Consider the following 19,579-nt stretch of genomic DNA (forward strand, 5'->3'; position numbering starts at 1 on the left):
ATTCAGGTGGACTTGGTATGCAGATTATTTGTGGCAGTCACGGATTTCTAGAGTTCTGTTTCACTTGACAAAATAAATTAAGACGTAACATTACCCAAACCAGGGACAGCTAAAATAAATGAGACAGAATTTTAGAGCATGTTGGTGATTTCTTAAACTGTTGATGGAGTCTTTTCCTTTTAAACTGAAGTCATAAGCACAGATTTTCTCCTTTGATAACATCTACTGTAATCCTTCAGTTCATCTGCTACTCATCAGGATAATCAACAGGTCATAGTGTGTATGAAAAATAGAGCAGAACAGAACAGATGACACAGGGCCAGCTCCCATACTAGGAGATTTGCTGCCATCTTTTGGTAGATACATGTTACAGAAAATAATTAAAAATTATCTGCCTCCCCATACATATTCAACATCATCTGTCTTTGTTCTTTCTTAGCCCCTTGTTTCTGTAGGTTGCTATTGTGGTGGCCAGCTCTTCATTTTATTTTAGTGCAGAATATTGGTCACAACTGCTGTAGCCTTTGTTTCCATAGCTACTTTCTCAAGGTCGGCATGTGGCTACTTGCAATCCTTTTTCCTCTATCACCCTCTCAGTAACACTAAGAAAATTCCTCAGTTCTCAGAGTATCCTCACTTACTGCTTCCTTTATACAGTTCTGTTCCAATTTCACTCATAACACTGGAAAAAGGCCAGCTCTCCTCTTTCAAAAGCAGTGTTCATAGATCTTATATACTAGTTTTTCTATTTATGAGGTCTCAGAATTTTCTCTAGGAAAATTACAGTTTTTCCAGTTTTGGTTTGTAGTGTTCCCTCATGTTCTATATTTCTTTCTTTATCCTTTGAAACTCTAGACAAGAAATTTGCCTGTTACCAGACAGGGAGTGTGATACATTTTGTATTCTCACATCCTACTATCTAAATCCATGGCTATCTGAAAATCGCTGACTCTTACCTCTTCAATGTTTTACAAAGTACATGCTTGATCAAGGACTCTAACAAATTTTCCATCATTAGGCATCGGTTGTATCCACTTAGGACTGATAGAGGCAACAGTTAGGAAGTGATCATCCACCTGAAAAAAAACAGGGAAAGTGAATTTTGAAAACTTAACTTCTGGATCCAAGAAAGAAGCCTGGATTACTAAAATACTAGATGAGCTAAACTGTTTCTGAATTTCTGATTCAGCGCCCTGGCTGTACCTGGCCTCTATTGCTGGGCAAGCTCTGGCCGTGCACCACTCTTCCCCTCGATTCCTGCGGGGAGGAGGGCTGGCTGTGTGGGTTCCCAGCGCTGTGTGTGTGCTCCAGTCATGTTTCTGAAGAGCATGACTAGGAGCTCTCACCCTGGGTTGTGTTATGGCATGCATCAGTTGCTCAGTGCAGATACAGCCCTGAAAGAAGAGTAATGCCAAAGAGAAAGTCTTTTGGATAGCTAGCTTTTGGAAAGCCTCCAGGATCCTCCTCCACCCCATCCCCCTTTTTTTTCCTTTTAGGAAAGGGAGGGCATGTGCAAGGCAAAAGCATGTGCAAGGAAACATTTCTGGGTATCTATCCCTGCTGTGCAAGGGAGAAAGACCAGGAAAACAGTCCTTGTAAGCAGTTAGGATTGACTTAGTAGGACACAGACTTTTAGCATCAATTTCTTCTTCTGACAAAAGCTACTTCCCCAGATAGTGGGTAACTGCCTCAACCAGAAGGATAACTATCAAACTCAACAGCAGCTTCCTGAGTGAGTAGTTCTGCTTATCATGTAGGGCAATGCTTTTGCTGAGCTCTCCAGGAGTCTTTGATAGCAAAGGATGGGCTTTATGTCTCATCCTGAAATTGGCATTATTTCAGCCTGTGTTCTCTGATGGCAGAGCGCTTCCTACCTGACTTTTTCTGTAGGCATGAGAATTTCCTTCTGGATTCAGTCAGCCCCAATTTCCCTTCAAGTCATTAGGTCTGATTCATGTCTCTGAGTGGGAGTTATGAAAGATGTAAAGCTCCGTAATGTATTGGTGCACAGCTCTGAGCTCTGTTCCTCCTCCCTGCCTTCGGAGGCTTGCTGACTCACAGGCCACCAATCCGCATTTCGGCCTGTCTCTCCAACAGCTCATACTTTATTTAGCCTGGGCAAAAACTCTCCAAAATTCTCCCTTATTTGTCTGCCACTCTTGACACATCTCCTTCCTCCAGGTGAGCTGCATCACTTTTCTCTCTCTTCCCACGTTGACCCTCGATCTGACTCATTTCCATTCCTCCTCTTCTAAGCCACCTCACCTAATCGCATGGAGACGCAACCTGCTTCCAACTGGCCTCCCCTCGCCATTCAGCCCCTGCAGCGTAAGCCTGACCTAACGAACCTTTCCAGCCCCTGAGTGGTTTCTAAATTAAGTGCCACATGCTTAATGCTTTTCCGCGCTTGTCACCTGGGCTGGGAGCAGATTTTCCCCAGAGCTCCACTCTACCTGCCCTAACAAAAGTAGCAGAAAGCGGCCAGGCTGGAGCCGCTGCGCCCCGCTGCGTGTCGCGCCCGCGGAGCGCGGAGCGCGGCCGCGGGAGGACCCGCCCCACGCCCGCCCCCTCCCCGCCCGCCGTCACGCAGCCGCCGCCGCAGAGTCCGGGGAGGCGCCGGGCAGGGGCAGCCGCCGCCGCCGGAGGAGGAGGCCGAGGCCGGGCCGGGAGCGCCGCCGCCGCGGCGGGGCCCAGGTAGGGCGCGGCGGGGGCCACCCTGCCGCCGGGGCCGCGGGCAGATCCCCCCTCCCCGGCCCCGCCGGCGAGACCCGGCCGCGGCCGCTCCCCTGGGTCAGGGCGGGAGCGCAGGAAATTCGCAGCCTCCCCGCAGGGCTTTTGCTAGCGATTGCCTCCTAAAATAGACACGACAGTTGTCTTACATAACCTGTGGCACCCTGTTACGAAATTGTGGCCTCTCTCTGAGGCGTGGGGTGGCCGTGACATCCGAGGCAGGCTGGGGTTCGGGCCTCTGGAGCGAGGCGGCGACACGCGATAACGTCCCTGGCACTCCGGTCTTGCCGCGCGCCCGTCTCGTTACTGCGCTGCGCAGTCCGACTGACTTTGCCGGAGCAGGCCGCGCGCTAATCAAGCTGGGCGCTGGCCCCGTGGCTGGGATTTAAAGGTCGTTCAGCCCTGGAAGTGTGTTCAGGTTTCTCAGTAACCCTGCTTCCGGGAGTAGGTATCGTTTCTCGTGCTCGCGGAGAGCAAAGATCACTGGTGCTGCGTGGCTGCACCTGCGAAGCTGACCTGATTCAGCACCATTTTAGCGCAGGCATCCTTTCCACCTTCCTCGCTCACCCCTGGAATCTCAGTGAGTCCTAGGAGGTTGGTAAATTCGTCCTGAGATGCACCAAGAACCCAGCCCCTACTTCAAACAGCTAAACCACCTGAGATTTTTCTTTTTTCTTACATTCTGCTTACGCTCAAAATTAATTTTATTTTGGAGAAAAAATGTCAATTTAAAAACCTCAGGGATTGATTTTTTTCCTTGTGTGAAACAAACTGGGAGCACCGTGCAGCAGGAGCAGCGGTAAAATTGCTTCCATTCTGCCTGGTCACAGCCCTCCCTTGGAACGACTCTTGCTCGAGGGTGATCAAGTCATTCAGGCTTTGGCCACGTGTAAAAGGTAGTAACAAAAAAATCTGAAAATGAAGCAGAGCTAACTCATCCTGTTGACCTCTGCACGGTTGTGTCTCCAGGAAATATTTATAGTGAGCCAACTAAAACAGATTCTGTCTTGTTTTCAGACTGAGTGGGGAGGAGTGAAAGTGTTTTGTAGTTTGTTCAACTGTCCATTGCACCAAACAGGATAATCATCTGTCTCATGGCATTTCATCTATGAAATTTTGTCAAATTCAACAGTCAGCAGTTTTGCACTGTTGAAAAGGTATCTGAAATAACGCCTCCCACCAACACTTTAATTATGGATCAAATATACCACCTCAATCTTCTGTACCTTTTCTCCTACCTACATGTGAGTAGTGTGTTGGAGTGTGACTCAGCGTGGAGGATGTTGCTGTCTGTTGCCATAGCAGCAGGAGCGCGGTCCCCGGTCTAAGACTTTCCTGGGGGATGCAGTCAGCAGAATGTGGAGAGTGAGGAAGCAATCACAGATACACATGTGTTTTGACACTGCGGCAAAGAAAAACCATAAACCAGCTCCTTAATACAGGTTTCAGTCTAGTGCATGCTTCTCTCTTGTGTGAAAGCAGCAAGCAATCTTTGTGCTGGAAGGCAAAATGCTATTTTAATTTGTCATCCCCATTCCTTTGATCACTTACTAATGAGTAGAAAGTAACCTGGAACGAGAGACATGTGCCTTCTCAAGTGCTCTGCACCTTCTCAAGTGCTCTGCCAGTGTGTGTCTGAGTTTAATACTTTGCATGGTGCTCATGATACAAAAGTTACTGCCCTTATTCTGACTGTAGCCTTGCTGTGAGTGACAATAGTTAACCTGCATTTTTAATTCAGCTTATAGAGCGTGTGGTTCTTTGTCCCTTACAGTTTTAGTAACTGTAGTAGCTAGAACAGGCAAATAATATCCCCCAAATTCTGTTTGTTATTTATATATGATGGTTTAATAAAGGGTTTCAATGTGATGAAATTGTTCTTAATTTATACTCATGAAATTAAGAACAAACTCTTTCTTACTTTAATTCCATAAATATTAATATAGACTAAATCATAATATTTATATTTGCTTTAAGGTGCTTGTAGCCTAATAAACTGCAAAGTATAGAGGAGACAGAATATATCACATAAATGTTTTTAAAAATGACTAATGCTGCTACATTTAACTAGTTTGAAAGCAAAGTTGTAGTAGGAAGCTGTGATCCTAACAACTGTTGTAGACCATCATTGGGACATTGCCTCTGCATGAAAGAAACTGTGGACTCCAGAGTCTTAAATTTTGAGTCATAAAGGCACATGGATTTTATGACTTCTGCTCAGTAGCAACTTAGGGCAAAAAATGTTAAGTTTTCTGGTATTCTGGTGCATAATGCAAAGTATTTACAAATTGTGTGCTTATACTAGCTTTGGAAAAGACTTGTGAATGTGATTAATGTGGTATTTGACCTCAGTGGGACTTGTCATGTATTTACAGTTAAGCATGTGTTTAAGTCTCTGCAAAATTAGGTGTCTGAGTCGGACTCAAACTGTTGGTGACTGTGACCAGCATGTCATGAAATCTGTGCAGATTTTACATGTCGTATTGTGGATGAGTGCAAAAGCACTGTGTATTTTATTTATTGATATAAAATACATTAATTTGGAAATGACATTGCATAGGCCAAGAATCCAGGAAGGCATTTAAAAGTTACTTCATATCAAAGAACAATTCTCCTTTTAATAAAGGAGATAAATAGGAAATAAGATTTTTGGATCTTGAGGAGGAAGGCCCTCATGTCAAATTTCCTAGGAAAAACTGGAGTGAGGTCCAACTGAGACCCCATTTTCTTCATGGGAGTTTGACCCTTGATGTATTTCATTCTCATCTTAAATTTTTAAATAGATCCTTCCCCTCATGTAAATATAAAGTTGGTAAGTCTGTGTAGGGAAACTTTAACTTAGTCATGAAAAAGAGAGATCAAGCAAAAAGATGAATTTAAAGCATCGAATCTCTTGTCACACCTGTATAAACATGGGTCCGTGTGACAGCTAGTTGTCCTGTCCCAGGAGAGCGAGTGCTTTACAGCGGGCCATGAGAAACCGAGTGCGTGTGAGCTTGTGCCCGAGTCACGGCAGGCACGTTCCAGTGCCAGTTCAGGGCGCAGGTATGTGGCAGCACAAGAAGGGAAAGGGCAGCAAGGTTTTCCTTGTGGTTTCAGCCTGTTCTTACATTTCCTAAGGGCAACTCAGTTGTCTGCTGCCTGTTGGACTGATTTTGAATTAATACGCCAAAACTGTACTGTGGAGTGAAAACTTTGCCATATTTGATGCTGGAAAATACTTAGAGTCAAATTCAGCCTTGCTGGAACTGCCTTGTATTCAATATGGCTTTCTTCGCTGGGGCTGGCTCTTGTGTCTTGTAACTCCAAAGAAAACTCCACATTTTCTCCCTTTTACAGTTACAAATCAAGCATTCACTTGAGTGGTGCTCATAAGCACTTTGAGATAAGTCCTTATTCAGGTTTTCTGAAAGTTGATTTGCAGTACTTCAGTCATGATTTGCAGTACTGTACTTCCTGCTCTTTAAAAACAAAGTATTTTTCCACTTGGAACATAGGTATATATTCTCCTTGGTCTACTTTCTGCAGAAACTGAGGTATGTATTCACTCTGAGATACCTGCACTATTGGATGAGAATAAAATCAATGAATTCATTTCACTCTTGACCTGATAAGAGTTTATGTCCTGGGATTCCACCAGTGAAAAGCAAGGGCACTTGGCCATGTGGCTATTCCTTGATCCTTTAAGAATATGAATCCCTATTAAGCATGCTTGTCTTACAACCTGTGGTTGCACAGAATGTAATCAGTTTTGTTTTCCATCTGTTAAACAGGAGTCTTCTGAATATAGATTAGCTAGTGCAAACAGAAATAATTATTTTTGTTCCTTGATGGCAACAACAGTAAGGCGAACCACCACATACATATTCTATAGAGTGCGTTTTCCACACTCAGCAGTTTTAAACGCCTTGTTCTGTGTGCATTATGTGATTTGCCTTACAAATAGCCTTACAATGGACGTGGAGTTAGCTTTCAGTATGGTCCCTTAATTATCGTAATTGCATAAGTGGAGATCTGGACATCTCCTAGTGTCCTATAACTGCAGCCTGGACTGCTGCAGTGAAGCAGCATGTCACAGCTGATTCATCTTAAAGCATGGTTGTCTCTGCCTGCCGATAGCTTGCTGCTAAGTAATGCCTTATGGCTGAGCACTGGGGACGAGCTGCAGTCTGCTACACTCTGTAAATCCGGACTCTGGTTCAGTGGAGATATGCAAATATTAGTGAGAGCCTAACTTACCTTTATGGACAAAGGAAAATTAGTCTGCCCCTACCTCAAAACAAACTCAACAAAACCCAAACCAAAAACATACAGTATTCAGTTTTCAAGAAAATATACTGATTTTAAGAAGAACTCAAAGTGATCATTGATGATTTCAAAATACATCCGGTAGATTGCAAAATGCAGCTGATAGAAAAATGCATTATCTTTCGAAGCAATGCTTATTTGCTTTTTTGATGTAAGGATTTTTAACACTTTTATTTATTGATGATGCTAAGTGGAAACAGGCATCAGAATGTTCTAGTAAGCCTGTGCTGCTCGGACTGGGAAGAAACATTTCCTGAATACATATAGTCCCTGGTGAATCATCTCAGGATGGCCTGGGCTCTGTGTCCTCTCTTTAGTGCTACCTTAGCTCTAACCTTCAGGGTGCCATTGTACTTTATTTTTAGTGACCTTAATAAAAAGCAGAGGAATTACTTAAATGTATTAATGACTTTGTAGTTGTTGGCTCATTTTATGTTTCCAGAACCACATATGACCAACCATTAAAATGGCTTCTCCTGTAGAGAATGGTGTTTATAAACTTTACATCTGGCTTTCATGTTGGCATCAAAATGCAAAAAGACATTTAGGTCTTACATATGCAGCGCAAACTGCTTTCGAATACATAACATGTTGTGTTTTCATTTAACTATTTAACTGCTTAGGTATTTGGGGCTGCAACTTACTAATGAAATATTACTGGAAAAAATTACAGGAATTTTTGATGCATCCGAGTACAGTCTCAGGAACTGATGCTACATCATAGTATGCACCCTTGTATCCTACTTTGTGTTCTAGCAAGACTGTTCACTTTGACTGAGCCAACAGATCTGTTCTGCACCCTCTAGGACAGGGATTCTTCCCTTATGCAATCGCAATATCCTGCTTTAACAGGCAGCAGCTTGTTGAATTGAGTGCCTGAGGCATTAAGTGACTGCCGAAATCTCGATCTGATAATTATGGGGTGGTGTGGTTGAATGAACAACTAAATACAAGTCTACAGCCAGACTAGATACCCTGAATACTACAAGCATTCCCTCATGTTTAGAGCTAGCTGGTTTGTTTGTGATATAAATAGTTTTCTGCTAATGTTGAATAGTTTGGAATAAGGATTAGTAGACAATTCTTCTCAAAATATTTTCACTTGTATTTAATAAGCTTATTATTAATGCTGCATTACCAAAAAGAGTTTGAAAATATAGAATTTTAGTGCAAAATCTGGTATTGAAAGAACCAGCTTTATGAGGATGATTTCTTTCTTTTGCTTTTTTAAAATTATGAAATCTTCTATGAAAATGAGGTGTACACCATTTCAGATGGTTTGAATATGGCTGGTTCCGTAGAACAAATTACTGTTCTTGAATAAGAAAGCAGATTTGGTTTGTTCCTCTCAGGCTCATATTCTCTACTCTGTATACAATGAGCGTCTTGATGACTGGGAAAATGGGATATGTTCTCCTTTCTTGCAGGAGGCCACTAACTAAAGAATGGTCAGGGTCTGCTGAATGCGTGAATCTCAGGACCTAAATACCAGTGTTGGCATCCTTACTGAGCAAAACACGAAGTTTGAGGAAGCTGCCCCTGCTGGGCTGCAGTGTCCTTGCTCTTGTGCCTCACTCCAGGTTTTGCAGAGCGCTAACCTGTATTTGATTGCTGAACGGGGAGGGGGGGGGGGAGGTAGCATCTACCCTCCTGACTAGCTGACTTCTAGATACTCACAATGTGGCATCCTTTCAGTCTTAATTTTTCTCAGCAAGGTCAGTTTTTCCTCTGGTTGATGAACAGAAAAAAAGACAAGGGTCAATGTCTAAGGAGAAATCTTAACATTTTAACAGCTGTACCAAAGACAAAATTCAAGATGAAGAATGATCATTTGTTGCTTTTTAACATCTTATCTAATTGCCGCTGTGAAGCGGGGGGGGAGGGGGGGGGGGAATAGATGTTACTGATGCTAAATGACTGATGACTGTCCTGGTTAGATTTCCTGAATTAAAGTTATTAAAGTTGGATGACTTCGGGTCCAGATTCACTGTAGTTGCTTTCTTCTCATTATATTGAATGGATAGGTAGTGGATAGAAACCAAGTTGCTTGAGACTTAAGCATTTGGCTTATTGTTTGCTGAACTGGCTTAAGTAAACAAGTTTCTAAACACTGTAATTTCTTCCTCTCTTTGTTGTTGTTGTTAGCTGAACTGGCTTAAGTAAACAAGTTTCTGAACACTGTAATTTCTTCCTCTCTTTGTTGTTGTTGCAGAAAATGGCTGTTCCACCAGCTTATGCTGATTTAGGAAAATCTGCCAGAGATGTTTTCACCAAGGGATATGGTAAATAAAGCCAAAATAAATTTGGTCTTTTGTTGTTTACCTGATTCCTGAAACTGATTTGTTATGATTTTAGTGCTTTTCTCAGACAAAATTATAGTAATTTTCATTAGAATCCAGAGAGATTCAGAGCTTCACATTGTCTTTACAGCATGGAAAGGGAGGGTAACTTATTTTTCTCCTGACAAAACTTTTCATTTTACCCATAGGTCTGGTGTATGTTTAGAAGTGTACTATATTTTCACTGTTCCCTTATATCATTAATAGGACCACTGATGTCAGTAGTTTGCTTATGAACAAAATGCTATTTAGTATGAATAAAAACATTGTTACCTAATTCGGTCCTAGTGAGACTGATGAAGTCAGCTGGGCTAGTGCAGTCAATTACTGTCTAAACTGCATAATCTACTTCATAGGAAAACATGTTACAGTCGCTGTAATCTTGGTTTACTTCTTGAATAGTTCACTGGAGGTCTAGAAGGGAGTTTTAAAAGATAAATCAGAAATTATCTTAAAATTAACATATATATAACTCTTTTTTTTACTCATTTTCCAGGTTTTGGCTTAATCAAGCTTGATTTGAAAACTAAATCTGAAAATGGACTGGTAAGTTGAACCTGAAACCTCTCAATGTTCTTGTTCTTAGTATATATTCATTTAAAAAGTGTAAATATGTATACCTTACTCTCCCCTGATTTTCATGTATATTATAACCTTGCAAGATACACTATATTTACATTATAATTATGTCATAAGACTGTGCACAAGATAGAGTGGAAGATATGGTGAAGGGCTCCTTTGCAGATACTTGCTAACTATGAAATTTACAATCCTTTTTGAGGCCACCTCTGTGGCCCGTGCTAGAAGAAGTGACAGTGCCTCCCTCCTGCACACCAATTCTAAGGGTTGTGCTTGCATAGATTTTTTTTTCTTCCATAAAGAGTTTGACTTAACTGTCTGCTGGCGTGGGGCACAAACTCTTTGAGGGCTATTAACTAGCATTTCAGAATAATGTTTTGCTCAGGGCTGCTTATCAGTTTTGAAAGAACTTACACACAAGTGCAATTTGTGATTTTTCCATTTCCTGCAGTCAGAATTTCTGAAAGTATGACTTCTAAATATGCTGTATGCTATTTTTCTTATCTGTTAATAAACAAATGTAGTTGCAATATAACTGCTTATTGGAAATAATCTTTATAACATCTTTATAAAGGATGCATTTGCAGACTTTCATGCTGATTCAGATACACCTTGTACACTAACTACACCTTGTACACTAACTGATCAGACCAGCACCTTATTTTGTGTTATGTTAGCAGTAAGAATTATTCGCTGCCCTATCCATTTGTTAGTGTGAAGCATCTTTGATCCCTGATGCACTGGAATTACTGTGCGGCAAGCATGTGTGGATATTAATGACGAGCAAACATGTTCTTAAAGCTTTTGAGAATGCTGCAGTATTAAATATCATCCCAAATTACATTCTACAATACATTCTACAAAAGTATGTATTTACCTGTGTGTGTGTTTTTTTTTTTTTTTTTTTTTTTTTTTTTTTTTTCCTTTTTAGGAATTTACAAGCTCAGGTTCAGCGAACTCGGAAACAAGCAAAGTTAGTGGTAGTTTGGAAACCAAATACAAATGGGTGGAATATGGATTGATGTTCACAGAAAAATGGAACACTGATAACACACTAGGCACTGAGATTACTCTCGAAGATCAGGTAATTTTTGAATCAAAAGATACAATTTACAAATTCTCTTATGACAATCTCATTTTTAATTCTAAATGCAACTATTGAATTTCTTTTCTGTTCAGCTTGCACAAGGACTGAAGCTGACGTTTGACTCCTCATTTTCTCCTAACACTGGGTAAGAAGTGATTTAGCTTGAGTGACAAAAAAGACATTTTTGTTTTCAGTTGTCCAGGATACCATCTTATTCTTTTACTCCTCCTGCCATAATATATAAAGACAGATAATAATCAATATATGATAAAAAACATGTCATGTCATTGAAATCTTAGTATTAACAATCCCTTCTTAAACATGAGTTATAGCAAGTAAGATTTTAAATACAATACTTGCAAATATATAGTAAAAATTAGAGGCTTCCTCCCTCACCCCTGCCTAGCTACTGTCTGAATACAAACTCTGAACAAATCAACTGTAATTCAGAGCTTAACAAGCTCTGTAAGCCAGTTGGCTACAGCTATAATAGGTCGATGCGGTAATTGGTTTCATCTCCCAAGCTGAATTTATCATTTAAATTCTTGCTAGGCATAGTGTGACTTGGTAGTGGATGAGTATTTCTGACATTGTGATTGGATGCCACATTTTATGTGGGCCAGAGGGATTAAGCAGCAGCTGTAGGACTAGATGTTTTATCTTTTTCCCTGATTATCTTTTTCCAAGCAGTGTTGCCAGTGAGTCAAAATAGACAAAATATTCTGAAAATTAGCTTTCCATAGGAGCACGCTGCACTGCAGGCTACCAGGGTAACAATCTCATTGAAGATTTCAGCCTGTCTTCTGGATTCAGTATCCTCCATTGTAAATTGCTTTCACTCTATTCTGTATATATCTAGTAAATCTAGAATTAAGAATAATTTCTAATCTTTTGTTGATAATTTTGTTTCATCTGGTAAGATTATTAAAAAAACCCTGTATGACAGAATAATAAGTTACCGCTCTATAGCTATTTCTCAGGAACTTCACAGACATTACCAAATCTGACTTATAACTGAATTCTCTCCTTTGTGGGGAAATCCTTATAATCTGAATAAATAGCATGAGATTCAATCCTTTTGTGACAATCATGTGTGAATATGACACACCTTCTCCACCCTCTTTACTACTGACCTTGATGAGTCTTTTAACTGGGAAAGTCATTTTCAGAAATGCCCCTTGTTAGCTTACACCTGTCCCCATGGACACTGGTAGGAATATGTTCCACTGACTTTTATGGAAATTGCAGACAAAGTAATGTTTGAGTGCTTTTGGCATTCCTGCTCTTTATCTCTTATTTACTCCTATACTGCTACAGAAGAGATGTATTTAGGCATGAACAGCAAATGCAAAATACAAGAAATTCTTCAGTCTGATGGTAAAAAAACCAACAACAACAACAACAAAAAAACAAAACAAACAAATTGCTATCTAGATCTGATATAGCAAGTTTTGCAGTTCTTGGAGACTTGCTAGCTGAAGTAGAATGCTGATTTGCAATTTAAGATTAGTCTGACTTTTCTGGGAAAATTTCAGAAAAAGATTTGGTCAAAGACAGAGAGACTTGTAAGTTAGAAAGAGAACAGAAAGAAAAAAAAATAAAAACAGTATCTGACTATACTAGATGCAACTCTCCTGTCTTGTGAGGATCTGCTCCCTTGATATAAACAAACACACATGAGAAAATGTTGTTCTGGCCAATAATATACAAGAAAGTAAATGACTCAGAAGTTTATTTGTGTGTTTACTTCAAAAGACAAACTTTCCTGCAGCTGTAACTATTAAAATTTATACATAAAGCATCATAAGGACAAAAGGGGGTGCTAGAGCCACTGAAGTAACTTACTTCCTTAGCAGCAAAGACTTCCCCTCAGGCAGCTGGAGGTAAAGTAGCATTTCTTAACTTATCTCACAGTAAAAGAAATTATCCAGTTAACTAGGATTGTCTAAGAATTGTTTATGTGCAACAGCCCAATGACTGTTGACTTTTTTTTTGGCAAACCTGTAAACTCTTCTAGTTTCTGTTACTTCCTTCTCTCTAGCAAACTTCAAAAACAAAATCAGATCTCTGTGATATGATGAATTGCTTTTGTCACCTCGCATCTAGCTTATTGTGTTGCTGCCTTTTCTGAACACAACTCAAAAGTGCTTAGTAGTATACTACACAGCATTTTATTTCTTTATTGCACAAAATTTTGATGAACAGTAACGATATGTCATGTGGCTCTCCAGGTACGTATACTTTGTTTTCAGAAACTGTTACAGTAAGTTAAAGTAACTGATTTGATTGAAGTGCAATGTAAGAGCATACCTTTTCAAAGATACATTTTTTTTTCCTTTAGGAAAAAGAGTGCTAAAGTTAAGACAGGATACAAAAGGGAACACATCAACATTGGCTGTGACATGGATTTTGATATTGCTGGTCCTTCAATACGCGGAGCTCTGGTGGTTGGCTATGAGGGTTGGTTGGCAGGTTACCAAATGACTTTTGAGACAGCTAAGTCTAGAGTAACCCAGAGCAACTTTGCTGTTGGCTATAAAACTGATGAATTCCAGCTTCATACTAATGTGTAAGTATTGGCAGACAGGCATTAAAAAAATTTTTTAAAGGATTTTGCTATTTACTAGAAGAATAGTAGGAAAAGATTTTGAGCATTGGTGAAAGGGAATGTTGAATTTGACATTGCAAGCTGGAAATGCAAACTGCAGTTTTGCATTAGCTTGTTTGAATTATGTGGGTGAGGGAGTATTTGATGAAAAGAACAGGAACTCGGTGAGTACTTAAGCATTCAGAGTCTATCCTTCTAAAAGATCTTTAGTGGAATAATAAAACAAGTAAATTACTTGTATTTTCTTTCATGAAGAAAAAGTAAAAGCAATACCTCCCTTTTGCATATGCCAAGATCAAATTGAAAATGCTGGATTGATCAATAGGACAAAATTAATCAGAGGATGAACAAGAACAGGAGAAAATGAATGGAAGACCTATGGACTGAGTTTGCGTCAGTATTAGAAGAGATACTGTATAAAAGTTTGTCTTAGTACTGAAACTCCTAATAATCTATTTACACAAGCATTTGTCTTTTTTGCATGGGTGTGCAGTGGGAAAACAGGACAAAATTTCATGAAAATCTTCATTTTTTCCCCCGTCCCACATCTCATGAAAAACCAATTTATGCTTTTTGACAATTATTTTTTTTAAAGACTTGCCAATCCCTAATCAATTCCCCCTTGCTCCTCCTCCCACCCCATCCTGACCATTCCCTTAGGTAATTGGGTATTTTGCATGTAGCAGAGCTATTGCAGGCTGTTTCCATTTGGGGGCTGAACAACTGTTCTGCTTTCTTGGAGCTGCTTCTCCAAAGACTTTCTGTTCTGTTTCATGCTGTTTTGCAGAGATCTTGCTTAGGAAGCCCAAATTGCCTTACAGAACAATTGAACCTTCACAGGCCCAAGACTATGTTTGAAGAATTGTCAAAGCACAAAAGTGTGGGCAGAAAACTTCCATCAAAACAATATGCAGGATCCCCTTCCACTGAGTAGTTATGAGCTGTTTCCTCAAACACAATGACTTTCAACTCTGTGATACTGTAGTAGTTAAAATATTTCATTATGGGCCTTTGTTATAAAATGCTTTAATTATTATTACTTTTAATTAAGGCAATGTCAGAAAATAACTTCAGTACAATAAGATCTGAGCTCCTCCTGCTACCTCTTCGATCTCTGAAGGTCTGTTTCTTTGGTAGCTATTACTATACATAAATGATAAATAATCTTTAGGAGAAAGCCTAGTTTGTTTATTTCTAATACTGCACGAGCTGAAAGGCAAAAACATTAATGTGTGATATGAACAGAAATTTTAATGATTGTATTAATGGCTTTGTTAGGTACTTTTAACATGTTTCAGCTCTGAAACATGACAGAGTTTTTGCAAAATCTAGTCAACAGAGTTGTATTTGGGATTCCAGCACTAGCATGCTGGCTTATATCTAGATAGTTCAGCGTTTCAAAGAAATAAGGCATAGCAGACAAATTAACTAGATGGGGTTTGAGAAATCTTTTTCCGTTTCTGGCTGTTTCACAGACCAGTTGGTGACTTGAGCAAGTTACTTTCCTTAATAGTGCCTAAATATCTTCAGTTGTGTAGGGGAATAATATTTTTGACTACATATGAAAAGTGCTATTATTACTAGAATTAAAAGGAGCTTTTACTTTTTTTTTAAAAAAAATAATACATGATAACTAAAGGGAGGTAGGGCTGGATAATTTCTACTTTGAAATATGACTTTCCTCGTTTTTTGGGTATAGCTCAGACCCCCCCCCCTAATGTTGCAGGTCAAGACAGAGCTGTATGGGAAGCTTGCACAAAATCTGCCTGTATAACCAGCTCTACTCAGTCCTTTTTAATCCCTCCTTTTCTTGAGAACCAAGCACATGCAGTTATATGTGAGCTTCAGTCTTATCTGAAGTAAGTATTGTAGTGTTTTTCTGGAAGAATTGCTCTAATTTAAAAGGCTGCTGCTATTGCTTGAACTTTTAAATAGGCATATTATTATTGTCTGTGCAACTATTATAAACTAATAAACATTGGACCACAGGGATAAAACTGGACAGAGCCTAAATGTTTTTTTTTTCAGTCATTAAAGGTTTTGTATACTCTAGTAATTGGAGCCAATTTATTTCACAATTTAGAAATAATCAGAAGTATTTTATTTGCAGAGGTCTTCATGTGGTTTAAAGCCAGTTTTATGCAATGTTTATATCCTCTTTTAAGAAAATGAGCTAAAAATGGAAATTCAAATGCTCATGATTTTACTGGGAGTGAAAGGCTTATAGAAATTCTTTGCTCTTGTTTCTATAATCTGGATGGCTTCTAAGGTTCTGCATTTTATTTACCACACTGTATTCCCATTGTGACATTGGTGTAAATAGTAACTGAAGTTCTACTACTTATTAGCAGTGATTGAAAGTTCTCATCATTTAACTGTTGGCTACTGCTCTATGGGAACTGAAATTAGTTTCGTTTCAGTTTCTAGTCCAGAGATATCTATACTGTAAATATATTAGAACTATTGCAAATGGTATTAATTTACAAGAGATGATATACTTGGATAATAAATTGTCATCTTCACTTCTAATGCAGTTCACCTATGTCTGGTAAAAACATGCTTATGAGGCAATATTAGGATGACTGCTTTTCCGTAGATGAGTGCTCAGTCTATGACTAGCCTTTCAGGGCACTGAGAAGATGCATGTCTGGGAAAGTAATTATTTCACAAATATACAGAGAAGAATGAATCTTATTACTGCAAAGACTCATCTACAGAGAAGGGAAAATTGGAACCTTTCATCATTATTAGTCTATTTCTGATAGTTTGTCCTGGCTTTTCTTTAGTTTCATGAGTTGTTCGTTGAAATACGGTAATGGTCAATGAATTTTAGCATTTATAAAAGACTTCTTAATCATAGTGGGTTACAGATATTGAAAGAGGTATAAGTGAATATTTTGCAAATATAGATCTTACTGAAAAAGATGTTATTTTGGGGGTTCAGTTTAAAACTAGATTAATATATTAATTTCAGGAATGATGGAACAGAATTTGGAGGCTCCATTTATCAGAAGGTGAATGATAAATTGGAAACTGCTGTAAATCTTGCTTGGACAGCTGGTAATAGCAACACCCGCTTTGGAATAGCAGCCAAGTATCAGATTGATCCAGATGCCTCTTTTTCTGTGAGTGCTATACATGTACATTTATGAGCATTTGAAAGCAAGCTCTTGTAATGGAAATGTGAAGCAACCTTAGATCAGTGAGTAAAGTACATTTTTGATGCAGTTCCTTGGGGTGTAATTGGCATGTTCTATTTTTTTCTTTTTTTTCCTTTTTTTTTTTTTTGGCAGCATGTCACTAACTATTGGATTTACCTTGACAGTAATACAGAATGCTTTATCATACTACTGGGCACTATTCTGAGCATTTTTCACGTCAGCTTTGTTGAAAAAAATTACAAATTTGGTTAATAAAATACCATTATTGTCTATAGCATTGTAGTATGGTTAACATTTTGGATGTAAGTTATGGCAAAATGAAATATATATTTATGTTTGTGATTTGAAACATGAAAGCATTTACTACTTGTGGTAGGCATTACTCAAGAAGAAGAAATATACCAAATCATTTACATTCTGTATTTTTTCTCTTTTAGGCTAAAGTGAACAACTCCAGTCTGATCGGTTTAGGATATACACAGACTCTGAAGCCAGGTAAATCTTTGCAGAAGAAATTCAGACATCAGAGAAGGTGTATTTTGGTCTTGAAATATCAAAGAATTTCTTGTGACAAAATGTGACTAGTTTTGTAACACTACTGTCCTATTTAGCAACCTAATAATTAACTTTTTGAGAGATTACTCTGTTAATTTTGGATTTTGTCAGAAGCAGAATTGTTAGAGATCACCATCCACTGACCAGTCGGATACACTTTTGTGTTCATATATCTGTAGTTAGGTGTTTCACAGATAGGTAAATGAATTTTTAGTACTTTCAGTTTTCCTACCGAGTTCCTTTTGCTTGAAAATGTGACACCATCAAAGTTCACTGGTTCAAGGATGTGGAGAAATCTTGTAGTTACACAATTGGTTTTAATGTAGTCAAATCTGCTGCCAGAATACCAAGCAGATTGACATGAGATATTACAGTAGACTGGGATTAGGCCTTTTCATCCATAGATTTTAAAGTAGCTTAGAAAGGTGGGAAAGCACTGAGGTCCCAATTTTTCTATTACTACTGTTTGATTACCTCACTCTAAAATTAGATTGATCAGTGGACTAACAGGAGTTGACTGACTGATTTTTTTGGTTGCTTGGAATGATAAAAAGAAGCAGAATCTAGCCTCATGGTTTATTTATCAAAACTTACAGGTTAAATTCAGAAAGATTTCCTATTCATAGCTCTACTACTCTGCATTTTTTTTAAAGTGATCATTACAAGCATAGCCACCAAAATACATTTACCTAGCTCCCTAATAGATGGAAGCAGCAACATATGCACTGCAATTACTGAATGTAAGGCTTATTCTAAGATTTAACAGTTATCTTCTCTCTCTCTCCTATTTTACAGGTATCAAACTGACATTGTCAGCTTTGTTGGATGGCAAGAATGTTAATGCTGGTGGTCACAAACTTGGTCTAGGATTGGAATTCGAAGCATAAAAAAAAGATTCTACAATTGCTATTTTGAAAATACTTTAAGCATAGCTACCTTCAGAATATAGTGTACCTTTCAATGTTTTATGTATGGGATGCAAGTTATTGCTAAGTATCAGTCATGCTAATGCTGGTTAAAGACAGCTAAGCTAAAGATGTTTCAGAAATGAGACAAAAACAAACAAAAAATTTGTAATTCCAGGCTTTTTTGGATTGTTGTTGCTCATCACATCTGCCAGCTGTGAAATGTAAAGGTATTGATTATCTTTACTGAAGTACTGACTGCACAAGGAATATGATAATGTGCTATAAAAATGACTTTAAGAATTGCACACCACTATAGTGAATTGTGAATTCTGTAAGCTGTATTTCCTGATACCACAGGTTCAGAGTTTCAGTTTGTGATGGAATGTGTAAATTTGTCTGAAAAAGGGATTTTTTTTTTTTAGATAGGTATTCCATAAATGTTTTGTCTTATTTAGTTATCTTACACTTGAAGCTGTCTTCAGGATACTTTAGGCTGTCCACCTTGTATAACTCTGTTGCGGAGGTGGTTTAATGTGACTCAGCCAATAATACTTGTCCTGTGCTGTGGTTCCTTTCCCTTGCACTGAATGGAAAGCTTGTAAGAGAGCCATAATCAGGGAAGAGTCTTTGTGACTGCAATCACATAGTTGTATCACTTTAAATTTGAAATGAACTTTTGTTTTATTACCACTTTCTTTTTAGCAATTAATTGGGTACATTTTTAGAGTCTTCCATTTTGTGTGGAACTAGACCCCAAAATGCTGTACTTGACACTACTAAAAATGGGTAAAAAATGCAAACCCAACTTGAATAAAATATTGAAATGTCGCCTTCTACTTTGTTATTGACTGTAGCAATAACTTCATACAATTCTTGGTTCTAGAAAGAGAGTGGCATTATCTTATTGCATATTTTCTAGCATGTATTATAACATTTATTGAGGCAGTCCATTTTGCAAACCTCAGGAAAATGTTTCTCAGGACACAGCCATAAAAATCTAGAGTACATGAAATGACCATTTTTTCAGAGCCAACACTGCTGAGAGAACTAAAGGCTGTATTCACCTTTAAGACCTTCTCAGTGAAGGTGATGGCCTTGTGTGGGTTGGCCCCTTACCTGTAACTGTTAAGTAGCTCCTCAAAAGCCTTGAGACATCTCTACCTGCTGCTGAGGTAGAGACTGAGACCATTTAATACAGAGAATACAATGTAATGGGACAAGCATATTTTTCTTTTACTGCAAAATTCACTAAGTTGAATTACCTTGCTAAAACAAACTGGTGAGAGCACGGAATGGGTGTGAGC

At 38.8% G+C, this 19,579-nt stretch overlaps 1 protein-coding gene across 1 annotated transcript; it reads left to right on the top strand.

Moving 5' to 3' along the window:
• The first annotated feature begins 2,590 nt into the window (after nt 1–2,590).
• On the top strand, nt 2,591–19,103 carry VDAC1 (voltage dependent anion channel 1). Its single transcript, XM_062587012.1, has 9 exons — nt 2,591–2,694; nt 9,251–9,320; nt 9,874–9,923; nt 10,888–11,040; nt 11,136–11,188; nt 13,385–13,612; nt 16,626–16,776; nt 17,250–17,307; nt 18,163–19,103. Exons 2-9 carry the CDS (start codon nt 9,254–9,256, stop codon nt 18,252–18,254), a joined length of 852 nt encoding a protein of 283 aa, XP_062442996.1. The 5' UTR covers nt 2,591–2,694; nt 9,251–9,253; the 3' UTR covers nt 18,255–19,103.
• The last annotated feature ends 476 nt before the right edge of the window (nt 19,104–19,579 follow it).

Source organism: Rhea pennata, chromosome 14 (genome assembly GCF_028389875.1).
Source record: "Rhea pennata isolate bPtePen1 chromosome 14, bPtePen1.pri, whole genome shotgun sequence".
Classification (NCBI taxonomy): domain Eukaryota; kingdom Metazoa; phylum Chordata; class Aves; order Rheiformes; family Rheidae; genus Rhea; species Rhea pennata.

What these genes read in the sequence shown, in the direction of transcription:
- VDAC1 (XM_062587012.1), top strand. Translation starts at nt 9,254, where the DNA reads ATGGCTGTTCCACCAGCTTATGCTGATTTAGGAAAATCTGCCAGAGAT. An exon ending in TGTTTTCACCAAGGGATATG is followed by an intron (nt 9,321 to 9,873) that starts GTAAATAAAGCC and finishes CTCATTTTCCAG; the next exon opens with GTTTTGGCTTAATCAAGCTT. An exon ending in ATCCAGATGCCTCTTTTTCT is followed by an intron (nt 16,777 to 17,249) that starts GTGAGTGCTATA and finishes TTTCTCTTTTAG; the next exon opens with GCTAAAGTGAACAACTCCAG.